General features: G+C 22.6%; 1 protein-coding gene across 3 annotated transcripts in view; it reads right to left on the bottom strand.

Annotated features, from left to right (window-relative positions):
• LOC112603013 overlaps positions 1–19,483 on the bottom strand; it is a 32,488-nt gene that overhangs the window by 647 nt on the left and 12,358 nt on the right. The window contains exons 1-7 of one of the 3 annotated variants that reach the window (XM_025351416.1): positions 19,193–19,318; positions 18,598–18,700; positions 13,640–13,772; positions 13,392–13,522; positions 11,089–11,198; positions 9,732–9,877; positions 4,138–4,354 (exon numbers count right to left, since the gene is read on the bottom strand). In XM_025351416.1, coding sequence (XP_025207201.1) covers positions 4,138–4,354; positions 9,732–9,877; positions 11,089–11,198; positions 13,392–13,522; positions 13,640–13,772; positions 18,598–18,663 — 803 coding nt within the window. In that variant the 5' untranslated portion in view covers positions 18,664–18,700; positions 19,193–19,318. Of the gene's footprint in view, positions 1–4,137; positions 4,355–9,731; positions 9,878–11,088; positions 11,199–13,391; positions 13,523–13,639; positions 13,773–18,597; positions 18,701–18,835; positions 18,922–19,192; positions 19,319–19,483 lie in introns of those variants that run through there. The other 2 variants (XM_025351415.1, XM_025351414.1) reach the window with 2 other exon arrangements.

The following is a 19,483-nucleotide window of genomic DNA, read 5'->3' as shown; positions in this document are numbered from 1 at the left end:
ATTAAATGAATACAAAAAATATATTATGAACGTCATGAAACATAGATTACTATCAAAAATCCTCTAAATAGTATTATTTTATTTTATTAAAAACAAATACAATAAAAATATATCATTAGATTGCTATGTGTGTTGTTTCCAATTTGCTTTACCACTGTAAATAATAAACGACACCTACATAATATTATAATACAAAGCAATCGATAACTTAATTTATACGTATATTTAAGTATGAGCTTACAATATGATATTAATAGTATATCTCTAGGTTGTTTTACGTAAAATAGGTCAAGTGATATTATCGAAAATATTTTAATTTTGTTTTCAGGGATAGTTCACAATAGCATTATGTTTCACGATCCAAAAAGATAATAGTATGTTATCTTTATTCAGTAACTACTTAAAATGTTTTGTGTTTAATAACTAATAAGTCGGGTTAACTTAACTTTATATTTTCAAATTTTATAGGGTTTAACTGTTTAAGTTCAAATACTACACTTATTGTGAATTGTAACAAATTCTGTTTTAACAAACAAATGTTGAAACATATAATTCCTTTTAAAGATATGAAAATTATGATATTCTACATATTTTTATTATTATTATAGTTTTTAAAGCTAAAATATAAAAATATTTAAATATTAATTTGTTTTCTTATTATTTGGTTTAATTTAAATTTATAAAATATTACGTATAATATGAAAAACTACATAACTGCTTGGTTCTGACAAAATATATAAAAGTATGCAAAATATTTTTCAGTAATAATATTCAAACAATTTTAATATTACATAAATATAAAATCAGAAAGTTTATTATTATTTTATAGAAATAAAAAAAAAACCCCCATAGAAATGAAATTGAAATATAAATTAAAATTCTTTAATTTTTAACCAAATTTTAAAATGTATTAATTAATAACCGTTATTAATCTTGTTTTCATGGAAAATATTTTTAAAGAAAATAATAATGTAATATTATATGGAAACTATATAATAATGACATTTTGGCAGGTGTGTTAATATCGGTAATGCTTCACCACGAAAACAAAATTGTGTGAACATGATCAATGTGATTACTTATATGTATTTTTTAATTTAATTTTTCTAGATTATATTATATTTTATTTCATCATGATAAAAGAAATCATAAAAAAATTCAAAGAATTTATACGCATAATTATACTAGATTAAGACCAATTGATATCCATATAATTAAAAATGTAATTGTTTTATCATGACAAGGAATTGAATTTTTCAGAAACTAATTTTAGAAATAAAACCAATAAATCACCAGAAGGCCATATTAGTTAATACTGACTTTATTATAAGTTTAAAAAACTTTTGAATAGCATTCATTTCCATAGTATTAAAAAAGTTTCCGGCATTAACAATTTACCTGAGTCTCGAGTCACTAACAAAAATGAATTATTATTCGTTAAAATATGATTTTATTTATTTATGCATATTTTTATGTATTGTAAACTTTATTAAGACCAACAAAAGTGGAGAAACTCTGAATATATTAAAATATAGCCATGTATTCTTAGCATTTGTAAGTTGACATTTTGAATTATCTTTGCGTACTTTTAAAACATTTTACTCTGAATTATTACTTTAACATTTTACCTACTAAATAAATATTTCTAAGTTGATTATTTAGAAATGGTGTATGTAACATTGTTAGTTTTTCATTTTAACTGATTCATAATTCATTCATATCGTAAAAAGAAAAATAATTATTGTACCAGAATTACAACGATTTATATTAGGTACCTACCTACTTATATATTACTTTAATAATAATGAAATATATAATATAATTAAGTAAATTTACAAAGATTTACAAAATATATGATCGTAAAAACAATTAAACAAAAAGAAAAAATTATTAAAAACACGTAAATTTAAAACAATTATTAATTAGTAAAAACCTTAGTAATTCTTAAATTAAATTAAAAATCATTATTTATCAAATCTATTTAAAAAAATATATATATTCTTATTTTTACAAAATTAAACACTGATTATCCATGACAATAATAAGTAACAATTTAAGACTGTCAAAGGTCAATTTTTTTTTTTTTTTATTAGGTGTCTTTGACACATATACGTACTAACTACTAAATATTTTGTACAACCGAATAAGTAGGTGAGTAGAACATTTTTAAAATTAAAATAAAGTCAATCATAATAAACAAGCTTATCTTAGTATGCAATATTAAATTAAAAATATGTTTGAATAATAAATCATACAATTAATTTAAAATGAATATTTTATGAAGAATGATTTACATTTTTAATAATTATATAAAAAGAAAACCCAACTTTATTTTGTAAAATGGTTTATTAATATTTAATTATTCCATTAAAATAAATATTTTTGAATTGCTACTTAATGAAAATGTATGGCTGTTAGTGAAAGCTAGAAAGTGACAAATATATTAATATATATATATATATATATACATTATACAACCACAAAAAGCTTTTGCAGAGTAGAAACTTATAGCTTGAGTCACTGTTTTCACTTATACATGAAATTAATTAAATATAAAGTAATTTCCTACTTAAATTTTGAAACTTTCCTTTGAAAATGTTTGTAAATAAAAAATTTAAATGAGTTTTATTAAATTTTAATAATTTATAAAACATGTTTAAGTATTTTATAATTAATATTGATGAAATTAAATGCGCATTTATAAATTATAATGGGAAGAAAATGCTTATACAATTTTTCAGTTGAATAATATAATAGGTTAGGTCATATATGGTTATACTTATAAAATATGGATCTCATCTAATATTTAATTGTAATAATTATAATATAACAAAATAAACAAATTTCCAAGGTATATTTGTATAATTATTATACGAATATAATATGTTCCGAATCGATTGTCGAAGAAAAAACATTTTTAACAGCATTGGTTTATTTACACTTAACAATACAGAATAAAAAGTTATAGAATTTAATTTTTTGTTATATTTAACAAAATTAAATACCATAAAAATGTCAACGCTCGCTTATAATGATAAAATTTTGAACGTCGTCATCGCCCGTAGATAATCACGACCGTACTATTACATAGGACGAATGGGACGCGTGAAAAAATTAACGATTTCGAAAAACAGACATACTATTATTTCATGCCTTATACATTGTATCGGCGTGACGGAGAAAAACTCACATTATTATTACATATATGGTATAAAACATAAGAGGAAAAGATCCACAAATCAAGGCACGACCGCTTTAACCATACTCCGTTATTTGTCGATCGTGTTTTGAGAGTCAGACACTTAAACAAGTGAAAATATGTTTAACGCTCGAAACCTATAACAATACTAACAAATCGGAAGTACCACGTCCGATTACAAAAATAAAATAAATATTTTGTATTATTATAGTGTCATAAATGGACAATTCTAGAATTAAAATCTACAAAAGTATTCTGTATTAAATATAGAATACAAAGATTAAAATTTTATTTTATTTTTTAATTCATAAAAAAATATATATATCTAAAATTTAAATTTAATTGATTTTTCCATTACACTAGGTAAAAATAGTATAAGTTCACTAAAATATTTTTAATAGTCTAACTTTGTTTATCTATAACTTCTAAATTATTTTAAAAACATATTAGGTACTATGACTGAATTGTATACTCGTATGTATAATAAATATAAAAGGTTTTGTTTTTATGTATACATATGCAAAGAAACTAATAGGTACTTACTTAAAACCTATAAAACAAGTATATTTAATTGTACTAACTTATCTAGTATATTAAGTTGCTTGAATAATAACATAATAAAAAGACAAAACTAATAGTAAATAATATACTCATTTTAAATATCACCCCCAACTTTGCATAAACTGTATTTTTGCAAAACCTAAGCAAACTTTTTTTTTTATTATTTTAGTTAACAAATTTGATATTTTTATCTTTAATTCTTATTTTCCCCACAATAAATTATTCATAACACCGACCTCCTGAATGTTTGGTGGATCAAAATGATATTATTTCCCATGTTTTCAGTATATTATAATAAAACCTGTTTGTATGTATCAGAGTGTAAAAGAGGATAAGCGCGATCGACAAATCGACGGAGGCACACGCGCGCGACATACTTGACTACAAGTGGGTAATAAATCTGCGGCGCTATCCTCAAGTCGTCACCCCGGAGAGCCGAACTGTAGTAAAGCTGCTGTGGCCTATTGTGTATGAACTGCGGTGGTAGACCCGATGTGCTGGTCACAATTCGGATGTCCGCACAGTTCCGGAACGTTTCCGGTCGCCCGCAACCTAGTCCTTCCGTCCCGTTGTCGCATTTTCCCCACATGTTACCTGTGAAAAAGAGCATTACGATTACAACGACTGCCGAGACATCGCGAGCTTACACAATTTGCACATTACGTATATTGTACGTTTTAATAACAATAGCATCCAGTTAGTTTTTAATGGCGCTAAAACAATGTTAAATAATAAGTAATAACTATATTATAATTCGTTAGTGGCGCATTTCTCAGGAAAAGAGGTAGTCTGGACAATACATTTTTGGAACGTTTAATAATTATTATTATTATGTAGGAGGTGCGTTTAAAATTTTTATTTTTAAGGAGAGAGGGATCACAGTATTTTACCATGACCCTTCTGATAAAAATATTGCGTGGACCACTGTCCACTAGTCTCGACAATGACAAAAACATTTTATATATGTATATACCCATACAAATAAGTACACTGTTACAATAATAAATATAATTAAAAATATCGGGTCAAGTTCGATGAGGGTAAGTACCAAAAAAAGTATAATATTTTCCATGAAATCAATTAGGTAGATTCTGAATATGCGTTGCGTCAAATTCAAACATTAACATTCCATTTTGTATAATTAATAATAAACAAATATTCCTATTTATTCCACGTATTATCGTTACATACTAAAGTTAAGTACACTTTTTATAATAATAATAATTCTTTGAATATAAAATGTCGATTACGGAAAAATGTGCACTGTTCTCTCCAGTCCTAATAATTATAAATAAAAAGTTTTAGGTTCATAGAATATTATAATATTACAGCTGTATAATAATTAAATTGTTTTTAAATTAAAAGTGGGTTACGTTGTATAACAGAAAATATCAAAAAGATAAATAATTATTATAATTTTGGAATATATAAATTAATGTGACCAATCATTGACCATATTATTATGAGTACAACAGATTTTGGCACTCTAATTATTTTACGATCATAATATTATCTAATACTACGTATATTGTATATACCAGGTATACCCAATCCGCTAATCCGGCCAGCGAAGGTGTTCCAACCGGCCCGTGTAAAAAAAAAATTATTATTTACAAAAAATGTATTTTTATTAAATTTTAAAAACATAAAATATTTTACAATTTTGAATTTTTATATAAAAAAAAATGCATTGGATTTTAGAATATTAATAAAAAAAAATTAGTGAGAAATTTGGGCTTGCTTTTCTTTAACCAATCTTTCAATGTTCGGAGTGAAATGTGTAACGCCAATTCTTAATAAGAAGACGTGTAAGTACAATAGATATACCTATGACTAGTCTATATTTTATCGAAATGAACAAAAAAAAAACCCATGAAGCATACGAGTATACGGCCCGCAGTACAAATATACATTTTGAATGTGGCCCGCCAGTTGAAAAAGGTTGGGCATGCCTGGTATATACAATGTAAATTATTAAAAATCTAACTGATGAGGTATGAGTGTATGACTTGAATATAATGTAAAATATTAGACATGTAACAATATTTTTACTTTATTACTTGTGTCCAAAATGTAACATAAATAACTTACAGTTAAATACAATTATTCTAAAACTGCTTGAAATAAATAAAATACAATACGAACTCGTAAATTATTATTTAACAATATATTTGGTGCAAAATCATGTAGACGTGTACTCTGTTTGCTTGAGCGGTATGACCACATTTGTATTAAAATAAGTTTATGAAGCACTTCGCTGCTAATGACATAATAATATGACAAAATAACAAAACACAAAATAATAACATAGAAACGCAACAATAGTGACTAATATCTATTGTTAATTTATTCTATCGCACAACGTACAGTACTCGAGTAAATCCCTCTCGGAACCACATCGTCTCTTCCACATAACATAAAACGATAATAGCCACAAATGGCGTCCATAAAGTTCCGACACAGTTTTCAAAAATCACATAAAATCGTGTTTAATTAATATTATTAAATAGGTACCTATATACTTTATCAGGTTCGTGAAAATGGAAATTTAAATATGAATGATACAATAAATACTGTAATATTAATAATATCTTATATAACATTCACATTTTTACACTACAAATGACACGAATGAAGTTTATTTAAGTAAATGCACATAATGGTGTTGTCTATTTTTGTTTTAGTGTACAAGTCTAGTGTTTGGCTTTGAATATCTAAGTGTCATCTAATTGGTATATTCAAGACAATACGCTAATATACACGAACACAAGCAAAAACCTATTCAGTACACAAATGATTAGTAAAATAAATTGATGATGGAAAAATATTTTTAATACTATAAATACTATATTACATATAAGTTTATGTAATTATGTATATAAATAAAATCAATATAGATTTTATACAGAGTGTTTCACGGTCAACTGACAATTTAAATAACTTTTGTTCTTTTGAACATTTTCAACTTACCAATTATTTTTTTAAATTATCAATTGTCATCTGCGCTACATTTAAATTAATTTTTGATTTTTTTTTTTTTTTAATTTTGTATGTAAAGTTAAGAAATTATAAAATTATCTATTCTCTATTAAAAAAAAATCAAAATAGCCATTTTTTTGATATGGTTTTTAAAACATGTTCGCAAAACAAAAATGAAAAATGTTCAGCTATATATTTTCTACAATTTTTTAAAAGATTGCACAATTTTATATTATTTCAAATAGATTTTCTGGATAGTCGATAACGATAATTGCTGTAACACTGATTAACACAAGAAATAAATTTAAATTTAAGCAAACTTTAAAAATTGTTTCAAAATTATTGACTCAACCTTAGTAAAAGTTTTTGACACCAAAATTTTTCTGAAAATCGGATTTACAAAATGGCTATCTTGATTTTTTTAAATATAAAATAAAAAAAAATTTTAATTTTTTAATTTTGCATACAAAACTTTAAAAAAAGTTGGAAAACATTTTAAATGTAGCGCGGACAATAATTGACAATTTAAAAAAAAAAAAAAAAGTTAAAAATGTTCAATAAAACAAAAGTTATTGCAATTGTCAGTTCATCGTAAAACACTCTGTATAATAAAGGCCAGAATATGAAGAAATCTATTTGTTACAAAAACTAAATAAAATAACAAGATACTACGTGATGACCATTATTATTCACTAATTTTTAAAGAAAAAATTAAATTTCGTCTTCTGAATAATTATTCAGAAATTATTTTATAGTAATAATTGTCACTAAGAAGAATAACTAATTTTATTCGTTTTTATTTTTGAAATTGAATTAAAAAAATGAAAATTATTACTTATTACTCTATCTAAAAACACTCATGGCAATAGTGTGATTAAATTTTTTACCCAATATTTCATTTTATCATAATTCATTTTAATAATAATTATTAGTATATTATTATTTATATTGCAATATTGTCTTAATTATTTTTGATAATGTTTTAAAAAAATATTATTAAAATTAATTTACAGTGTCTTAAAAACTCATTACCATACTTGTTAAATCCATAGAAACTACACATTCACACAACAACGGTTTACCTAGATTACTCACTGAAATACTTTCAAAGTTCGAATTTGAATAAATTATAATATAGTTATGTTACTTTAACGATGTATAAATTTCTTTCTTTTTTTTATTGGATCAATTATTTGTATTCATACATTATTCACGTTTTCATAAAACAAAATAATTCCTATTAGATAAAATATTCTTATTACCTAAATTGCTTCAAATCATATTTGTTTAAAAAAAAAAAAAAAGGAAAAAAACCAATTGCACTTCAATTCATAAATAACTGATTTACAATCCAACAAAAAAATCATTATTTTAATATATTCGAGTATTTTTTGAAAGCAAATTCAATTTTCCAGGAATAAATTATCATGAAATAATTTTATGTCAAATAAATATTTATTGTTTTAATATTTAAAAAATATTTTTATTTTTTTTTTTTTTTCGAGGAATTGATTTATTGCAATAATTTTAATTTCAAGTTTCCTCTATAAAAAAGGAAAAATATATTTTAAGTTAATTTAAAAATAACAATAAATTTGCATGAACTTGATCTTAAGTATTAGGCAAAAAATATAATATTTTATGTTCATTAATAAACTGAGTTTTTTTTTTCTTTTAAAAAGAGACATATTTTTATTTAAAAATGTATTATATAGTTCTATCTTTCCGATTAATAGATAACTAATATATGTGTATACAAAATTATTAATTCAAAAAATAGATTCATAAACGTGTTAAAAATAATTTTAAAGGAAATAAGATTGTAAGTTTATACCAATGTTGTGACCCAGAATTATATAATGTAATTGTAATAATCAAGAAAAAATACATTTCTTTATAAACTTAAAATAGTAACTCAAAAACGGTTTTTTTTTTATTTTTAAATAAGTAAAAAGTTTTAGAATAATTTAAGTTTGTTCGACTATCAAGATTATTTACTTAAAACCATATGTTCAACACATATATTTATACTTATTGTTATACTTGAAAAATATATCAAACGTGAAAATACTTTTATTATGCCATAGAATAGAAAATTAGAATATTTAGAATTAAATTAACTATATATTCAATTTTATGTCCAATAAAAGCAATTAATTTAACAAATATTAATATAGACTATTCTGAACAATAAACTCAAATTGTGAAAATTATTTGAATTGCAGTTGTTGTATACTATACAATTTAGATAATATACTCTAGTAAATTTTATACTAATATTACGTTATACTGAGAACTATACATCATATTATTTTTAATCAATTAGTTAAATAACTACAAAGCATTACTTATAAAGCTTAGTTTCATTAAGCTTATTATTCTTAGTTCTTAAACAAGTGAGATCAACTTTATATCATAAAAATTGATAACTCGTTGTGATTTTCCACAAAATTTTTCAAATTTTTCAAATTTTCGTTCGATTTTAATTTGACTTAATACGTAATACAAGTTTCACAAGAGTAATAACGTTTTATTTTGTAAATGTAATGTTGTATAGAAAATAATGAATCAAATAATAGTAGAATAATTTCTACAACTAATATTTTTTTTGAATTACAACTAAATTAAAAAAATTATTTCAAGAAAAATCATTTCAATAGATGACCCAATTTTATTAAATAGTAATGAATATGCTCATAAAAAAGTGACTTGATTCTGACATGTTTTTTTTTTTTAGTTTTAGTAAAAGACAATGTATTAGAAAGTCGATAAAGTAACTATTTAAGTTACTTTTTACACATTATATTATTATGGAATAAAATTTAAATATTTTCTACAAAATAAATTTAAGTAAGAAATTTTATAAGTATAAAATTTGATATAACAAGCCTAGTACTCCAAAAAATTAAAGAAACATGCTCAAGTGATTACAGAAACACAATAAATTATTGACAAACGCTTAAAAATAGAACTTAATCATAATTCTACTCACCCGTATAATAAGTCCATTGAAGAACACATTGAGAGCAAGTGAGGTAAGGTGGTAATCTTACTTTGTATCTGAAAATATCTTTTTTCTTTGAATTTTCTGGGATAAGATATCGAACCTGTCGTGTACCAGATATATACAATGGATACCTAAAAAAAAAATATATATATACAATATAATAACAATAATTTTAAGTTTTTACAGTCTTTTTTTTTTTTAATTAGTCGATGTTTTAATTAATTTATTAATTTATTTATTTCGGTATATGAAATTAAAAATAATTATTCTAATTTTATAATAAGAATACATAGGTAGTAGAAATATATAACCAGTAAATATGTTAGCATACAAATTTTATAGTCTGTATAGTGTATACAATATATTAAATAAAAAATAGTTAGATATATAAAATACTAATTTATTTTGAGAGGAATGAAATATATCAAACATTTTTTTAGAGGATTATTACAGAAAACTAATACTCTGTGAATAAAAGAAAAAAAGCTGTAAAGTGCTTTGTGCTTAAAAGTATGAAATGTCGGCTGGTTTCTAAAATTCAATGCAGGAACTGATATATTAATTATATTAAGAAGAAAACTGTACTTAATTGAGCCATTTAAGATTTTGTAAATAAATATGACGTAAAAATATAAACGTCTTGGACTTAGAAAGTTTATATTTACTAGTTTTCTAAAGGATTCATAGCAATGGTCAGTAATAAAATTATGCAACTAAAAAGAATTTTCATATTAATAAATCTTAGAAATTTATTCTGAATTCTTTGAATTTTTTGATATTAATATGACTTCCATAAGAGCCATATTCTAGTATTGAACGAATTGGAGCAAAATTAAGAGTTTTTCATGATAAAATTTCATTGAATTCTCGAGTGTTTCTGATGATAAAGCCAAATTACTGTGTTGCTTTTATCATATTTAATTGAAGATGCGTTCAAACTGAGATTGAACTTGAAAAAAATAATTACAAGATCTTTTATCGAGTGAACTTAAGGTAGATAATGGTTATTAGAGTTATAATCAATATTTATTTGAAATATATCTCGATAAAATAAAATAAAATTACATTTATTAATATTAACTTGTAGACCATTACTATCACACCAGCCTCTAAAATAATTAGTCATCTTGTAGTTTTAATCCATCCTCTAATGAATTTATTGTTACCAAATAATAATGATACAAAATATATAAAATAAAATACGAATCATCTACAATTGTTAGTAAATAAAAATATTAAATTATTCTAAATTAAATTAATATAAACGAGCCCAATTGATAAACGCCTTATATAATGGGGCATAGATAATTCCTACAACTCTAATGCGCAGTTATTTGCTTACCTTTCAATACAAGATTGTGTCGCTTCGTATTTAGGATTATTATTTGGACAGAGGTACATTTCAAATCTTCCTTTGTGATTAGCAGTTAATTCAATTTCAACATCAATCGTCTGAAATCCAATGAACCATTTGTTATTTTTACTTTAATATGATGATGAAAAATAATTTTATTTTATATTAGTTTTGTTGTGACGTAACATCAAACATTTATTTATTATTTTAAAGCCAAGTTAACATAACTTTTCTAACATTACCACTACCTAGAAAAAATAAAAGTAATTTTTTATAGAATTTTATATAATACAATGATAAAAATAATATAAAGACACTTTTATAACTTGAGTCTTTTGAACGTACATGAACATGATTCATAACATTATTACCAGATAAGAATTCAAGATAAATATAATTAATTTATCGCATTTAGAAACACAATAATGATAAGATTAATAACTAAATAATGTATTTAAGATTTATTTTAAAATAAATTATAAGATTCAATAGCCGATTTAATAATAATACATATAAAATGTATGATTAATTATCTGCATTATAATTAAAAAAATAAGATAAAAGATATAAAAAAAAAAAAAAATTAAAATAAATTATAAATTACAAATTACAAGCATTGTACCCATTACTTCAATATTTACAAATTAGGATTACTAAAAAACTTAATTTTAAAAACATGAGCAGTTCAATTTCCTATGATGCATTGCAGTTATGAAATAAATCTATCACATTTTAATTTAGATTACCAATATTAACTAATTTTAATTTTTTAAATATGTTCATACATTTTATTTCTATTAAATTAGAAAAAATTTTAGTTGTTAAAATAATTATATCAAACATTAAAAGATATAAAAATATTTTTTTCATAAAAAATAAAAATTAAATAAATAAAAATATTCATTCTAACGGCTATGAAACAACTTTTGCATAACAATTTTTTTTCTTATAACTCATAATTATATTTATATATTTATTTAAATACTAATGTTACATACTGGTTTAAATATTAACCTAATATTATTTTCTTAAAAAACGTAATTTTACAAATTATAAACATTTAAGTTGGGGCACATAACAATTTTATAAGAATTGTCAATTTAATTAAAACCAAAAAAGAATCAGCTGGTGATCAAAATTCTTTCTTTACTATTCTAATGTCAAATTAAAAAATTTTTAATCAATATTTTTTACTTATTATAAATAGATAACACACATTCATAATATTATTTATTGATTTTTTTTTTAATAACATATTTATCTATGTGAATATAATATTGTTATAAATATTTTTTTCTAGATATAAATTAAAATATGATGTTATTAATTTTTTGTTTTTATGAAAAATATGAGTAATAATAATATTATCAGGGTATAAGTAGCCGATAAATAAGGTTTTTAACAATTCTATAGAATTAAACAAGAAAAGTTTATTCTAGGTACTTATAGAAATGTCAAAACTTTGCGACCTACTTTATATAATATGGTACGTTTATTATGAGTTTAAAAATTGTAATATTTTAAGTTTATTAGTAAACCAATGTAATTAAAAATAAACGTATTATTTATTTAAGCTACATAAAGAGCTAAATTTATGAACAGCTAAAACAAACTTAAATTACTTTTTAGATGCAAATCCAATTTTCGTTTTAATTAAAGTATACTGTGTCCATAAACATTAGTATGTTTCAGCGTTTTATGACCGTCGAATTTCTTTAAAAATCAAAATTTACTGTATATTCTGCGATATTATTACTTATCGTAAATTTAAAAAATGTTATGTCATGTCTATAATTATTAATTATTATTGTAAACATACAACTTCGATAACTTTAATTCATATTATCAGTTAACTTAAAATGTTGATAATTTTCAAAAAGCTATATCTCATTAACAGATTTTAATACTGAATGATAAACTGAGTAAAACTTTCATTAAAACTTTTTCCCACATAATGTATTATTAATATTTCACGAGGCCATAAAAGTTCTTAAGAAAAGTTAAAGTGTAAATGGTAATTACTTCAACATAGATTTTGTATTAGAAATTTTTTTTTTCTTTGTAACCAAACTTTATTCAACAATCAAATAATAAGATAATTCACCAAACTCAATCATTGCAATGATATTTAGGTATAAATTTTGAGTAATAATAATTAATTTATGATTGAAGAATAATAATCACGATAAACGTGCATGAAACTATCGCAATAATAGCACAGTGTTATATTATGTGCATCATTTATTCGAGTATAATGACAAAACACTCATAATTGTTTCAATTGACCTTACCTGACCTGCAAAATAATGCCTGCTGATTATCCCTCTGCCGTATTCACCCCCCGCTTCGTGTCGCCTAGGCTGAGCTTGATCGTACGCGTCCCCGCACACTCCGCATTTCCCGTCGTTAACGCTCCATTGAACTAAAAACATATATTATTACTATCTTACTTGGTTTTTCTTGACTCAACGTTTCAATATTAGCAATTTAAGCTCGTAAAGTAAAAATAATCAATGGATTTTCCCAATCTGGATCCTACCAGAATAACCTCCACAGAACAGTTCGTTATCGTTGTAATCGACCGGATTAGGATATCCGAACCGCCACATACTGTTTCTTGACGGTGGCTCCATAAGTCTCCCGTGCCCGACCACTGAATCGAATAGATAAACCTATTGAATACGAAAAATCACTAAATTTAATATACATAAGTGCGCGCAAGCAAAAAAAATATATGTTAATAAATTTCCATCGAACACCAATAATATAATAGACAATAACAATAGAGTTATCCTACTATATCAATGATTCGATACGATGTTCAAAGAAAATTATAAAAGATATCGTGGTATTACTAAAAAAAAATATTTAACACTTAACAAATACATTAAATTGTCAAAAAGTACTTATTTATAATAGCCATTTTCAAGTATTTACTAGTATTCGTTGTGAATATCTATTTATTGAAATTATCACTGTCATATAAAAATAAAGAAATAGCAAATTTAGAAATCTAAATCCTGAAACTTTGGAACCAAATAAATATTTTCATTATTTAAAGAAATTATACATAAATAAATAAAATTATTAGTACTAATGTTTGCATTTAATTTATTTTTCATATAATAATATTTAATAAATTACCTACACTTTAAAAAAAAGTATGAACCAACTTATAATGAATATTATAAATTAAAAACTAAGCAGAATTCAATTTAAAAAAATAAACATTTAAGTACCAATATATAATATTTAATGTGTTTTACAATTCAAATTCATAATTTCTTAATACACTACAATGTTCAATGATTATTAGCTAACTTCTAATCGTTAGTTATTTTTATATTATTACGTATATTTTGTACACCAGTTTATGGAAATTTTATATTATTATTGGGAAGATAAAAATTATTTCGATGATAAAAAATATATCGTTAGCCAACACTAAATAATAAAATTAATTATGAAAAAATGTAAAACACTATTAACACAACGATAATTTTGTTATTGTCAAGCTATTATCAGTGATCATTATACATTTTATTTCAGTATTTTCAGTTATTTTATTGAATCGCTTAAACTTTAAATGAATATAATTTTCGAATCTTATATTCATTTTTCATGAATATAAGATTTAAATTTATTTAAAAGTAAAAACATATTGTATAATTATTATTTTACACACTGAGGTAAAGTATTTTTTATGATATTGAATTATTTTTAATCATTATCTCCTATACTACATAGACTATTTCAATAATCATAAAATTAAATAATTATAAATAGAACTGATATTTGAATGTAAATATATATTTTTTACTAGAATACGATAAATTCCTTGAGAAACGAATTTGCAATAAAATTTATAATATAATAAAATTCATATTTTATTTTACATATTTCATCATAAATACATATTTTTACATTAATTATAATACTTCTATATTTTTTTCATGTATCTAAAAGTTAATTTATAATGCTCAAAGTTAGAACAATTTGTCAATTTCTATCATCAAAATTAGAACAAACGTGTTTTATAGTCAGCATTAGTCATTGATAATAGATTGGTATTTTTAAGTGTGCGCTGTATTTAATTAAGCAATAATTTAAAATACTATCTAGTATATAATTATTTTACTTTGGAATGAAAAAAAAATATAAAAACAGTTATATTTCACCTAAATTTTATAAAAATAGTTTAATTAGTAAATTATTAAATTAAAAAATAATAGTATATCGTTAAAATCCTTTAAAAAAAATTGATTCAATATTGTAAACTTTATTTAATTGTTTACATTGTATAATTTTTTTTTAAATTCTTTATTCCATATTTTGATTATTTTATCAATATGATATAGTTTTACATATTTTAAATGTTAATTATTACAGCTCTGCAGTTATAAGCAGAGTAAGTAAAAATGTATTCAATTATAGGTAAGAATTTGCTATTAATACATAAGTACATTATATTTCATCTTACATTATACATTAAGTATTGATCTACATGAATAATTCAAAAATCTAAAACGTTATTATGGTAATAAATAATGATATCGATATTTTTATTTCTCGAGAATTTTCTTTGAAAAATGGTTTATAAACAATCAACACTAAACTCTTATCTATCAATAAAATTTTTAATTTAAAGTTAATGAAAATTTAACTATAGTTCCTTAAGTTTGCATAATACACTACTTTTAACCAATTATTACATCGAAACCTTTGTGCTAAAAAAAATTATAAAAACACAATAATTATATTAGAAATATATTTTTAAAGCAATATAATTTTTATATTCTATTCAAAATTCTGAACAGAATATGCATTTTAGTTGTTTTTAGAACATTAATGAACATTTTAAGAATATTAAGTTCATTAAGTACATTTAAGTATCAATATAAATTAGTTTTAAAGTTAATTCAATTCATACTATAAATATCAAATTATAATAATGTAAATAGTAATTATTATTACTGGTTTACATTAATTCTTAAAAACAATGAAATTATGATAATTTAATAAATATAAATATTTTATAATATGGATGTTACATAGACATGTCATACAAAAAAATTGTTTTCATGAAAATAAAATAAATATTATAATAAAATTAATAATTTCTCCCTATATTCTTCTTATAATATAAGTATAATTTAACTTAATTGCGCAAAATCATCTACAATATGACACAAGTTAAACATTTTTTAATACATACTTTCAGTCTATATATTCATGTTGGACTACAATCATTTCATTAAATTATATTATAAATTGCAAATTCATTATTAACATTTAATTAAAACGACTTCATTATTACTATTTTAATTAATCTTGATAAAACAAAAATTTGGAAAATGCAATAAAAATGGAAATAAATACGAAAAAGTCAATTTTTTATAAAATTGATATATACATTTTCTGACTTGTTTAATATTTAAAATTACCTAAATAAAAATAGTCTTTTTTTATTTTTAATCTACTATAAAATCATCAAATTGTACATTTTAATAAAATTATTTAAAATGTTTACACCTACATTCGTTATTTGTATAGACATTGTAATATAGTAATAATAGTTATAAGTTATAGTTAGTAGATATGATATAAATATATAAATATAAATATAAATTTATATTATTTCAATGAACATAAATATGATTTATTTTTAAACGAGAATATAGTTTATCATACAATTTAATAAATTCTTTAAATCTTGAATCATAATTTTTATTTGAACACACGACCGAATACTTTTGTTGTCGTTGTAAGTTATTCAATTTGTATATTTATTAGTACAAAAAGGGCGTTGCGATGGAAACGGATTTTAAATGTATGAGTTTACTGAAGGCGAAGTTCCACGATCTGATAATGTTATTTATGTCGTTTTAACAATGGTCTACGTAGGTGCCAAAAATGATATTATAAAAGTTCGTTAGTGTTGCATAAATTCCATTATATATTTTTAGATGTGATGAAATTAAATATTCCAAAAAGGTAACAATATTCAGCAAACTTAATTTTTATCTAAACCGGTTTTTTACAACACATTAAAATCACATATTTTAAACAATTTTTTTTTTCATAGTAGTTACGAACAACTAATATTAGCTAAACTAATACACTTAGTATAAGCTATTGATTGATAGTATACCTACATACTTAAACTCAAACTACTTATTTTAGTATAAATTGATCTGAAATTAATTTCATTGTAATATGTCACATATTAGCCGTATTTTTTTATTTTTTTACATTTATTTAATTGAAAAATAAAAAACGTTTATAACAAAAAATGCATTTATGTAAAAATATAATGTTTATTATCTTTCCTGAAGGTATTATATTTTTTTTATTTTTTTTTTTTTTTTGCTATTATTATTTTTAATAATACAATTTGTCTTACAAAACTATAAACAATAATTAATGTTATTAAATTAATAACATGTTTTGAACAGATTAATATATTATTTGATCACATTTTATCATGTTATTTACTACAGTATAATTACTATCCATCTATTCATGTGTTATAGTTTTACAGATCATTTATTTATAAATATAAAGTTCTTAAATTATATTCACTAATAATAACTTGTTTTAAAACACTTAAGTCTTTTGTATTTGCTATACAATTTTCTATAAAATATTTAATATATGTATATGCATCAATCATTTTATATTTTAAAATATGTACAAGTAACATAACACATCGAAAATTTGTTATTATCTAGTTATTTTATGTATAGACTCTACTCTCTATAGATAATAAAATATAATATTTCTTAATAATAATAAATAATAATTAATAATTTATGAACACTCTGCAATTAGTTAGAAATAAATAATAATTAAATATTTTTCTTTAATTTTAAAAATTCTTTTATAATACAATAATTTAAGTCCTGATGTTCTGTTGCTATATTTTTTTTTAATAAAACGTAAAACTCGGTTGAAGAAACATACACTATGTATACTTTAAATTATGTGAAATGTTAAAATATATACTTAAAACATAGTATTCAGAAACTACACTTGACTTCTTTGAATGAGTTTTTGTTTCTAATAATTATTATTCTAAATGAATTCATGGAAAATAATAATACTTTATCATTATAAATGGAAACAAATATTCGTGAAAAGTAGAAACTGTATTTATTTATATTATTGTTGTTTTAATTATATATTTTATTTCAGCATAATTAAAATGTGCTTTAAACTCTTCCTAAGTGAACAAAGCATGATTTAATTATGTACTACGTTTAAATGCTTAAATTTAATATTATATAGTATAAGAAGTATAATACACATACAATCTATTATAAAGTAATTGAACATTCTTATCTATTATGTGCTATAAGTGTAGCAACATTCTCATCTATTCTGCGCTATAAGTATAGCTGGCCTATACTATTTTGCGTATACCTATTGTTGTTATAGATTATACCTAATAACGTAATCATAAACAATACACTTTAATTTATTATTTTATGTACTCACCCAAAGTAAACAGACAGGAATAAAAATTTGCATAGTCCATTGAGAAGATGTCAAACATTTTTTCATTTTTGCGTTATTACACTTCAAAACGACTGCATTCAAACTGCAAAAAAATAAAGCTATAAGCTAATATTGACTACTATATTATAGCGAGCGATCTTTAAAAATAATTTGAATCGTTTCACGGGCCCCCCAAACATATAATGAGCATTGGACAATTAGATATCATGTTTCGCACCTCTTAACCTTCGATCGCGACAGATTTATTCAAAAATTCAATTAATTTCTTTGTTTATTACGTTTTGATTAAAACTATACGAAATTTTTAACACATTTAGATCAGGAACAGTAGTATTAAATGTTCATATTACTTTGCAAAGTGAAGTAAACCAGTCGTTAATTGACCCTCGAGGGGCTGCGCACTACGTTTTTATGAGTATGAAAAAACATGGAAATTGGTTGTTTGACAAGGCCAAACCCTCGGGAAAAATGAAGAGAGGGAAACGACTAAAATACAATAGTTCAAAACAAAAATATTGCGATGATAAAAAATATAAAAATAAAAGACTATAAAAAAAAAAAAAAAAACACTTACAGATCTAACACAATGTGAATATGATCGGAATTTGCGCGCTTCAATTGTACAATATCTACGACGACGACTACAAGAACGTCGACCACATCGAAAAGGTCATGTACCACGTTTGTTTATGGTTATATGGTATTAGGTACTTGTTCTCAAAACTTTGTCGACCACGGCAAGGGAAAAATAAAATGTATGAAGTCGTTCGATTATTTTATATTATATTATTTGCAGTGTTTAATGTCTTCTTCCCCTTCGTCTACTCCCCATCCCAATCACTATCCCCACCATCATCCCCAACCC

This window comes from Melanaphis sacchari, unplaced genomic scaffold, assembly GCF_002803265.2.
Source record: "Melanaphis sacchari strain LSU unplaced genomic scaffold, SCAv2.0 Contig93_pilon_pilon, whole genome shotgun sequence".
Classification (NCBI taxonomy): Eukaryota; Metazoa; Arthropoda; class Insecta; order Hemiptera; family Aphididae; genus Melanaphis; species Melanaphis sacchari.
The sequence above is the reverse complement of the archived record's forward strand: the minus strand, read 5'-3'. Positions and strand labels throughout refer to the sequence as shown.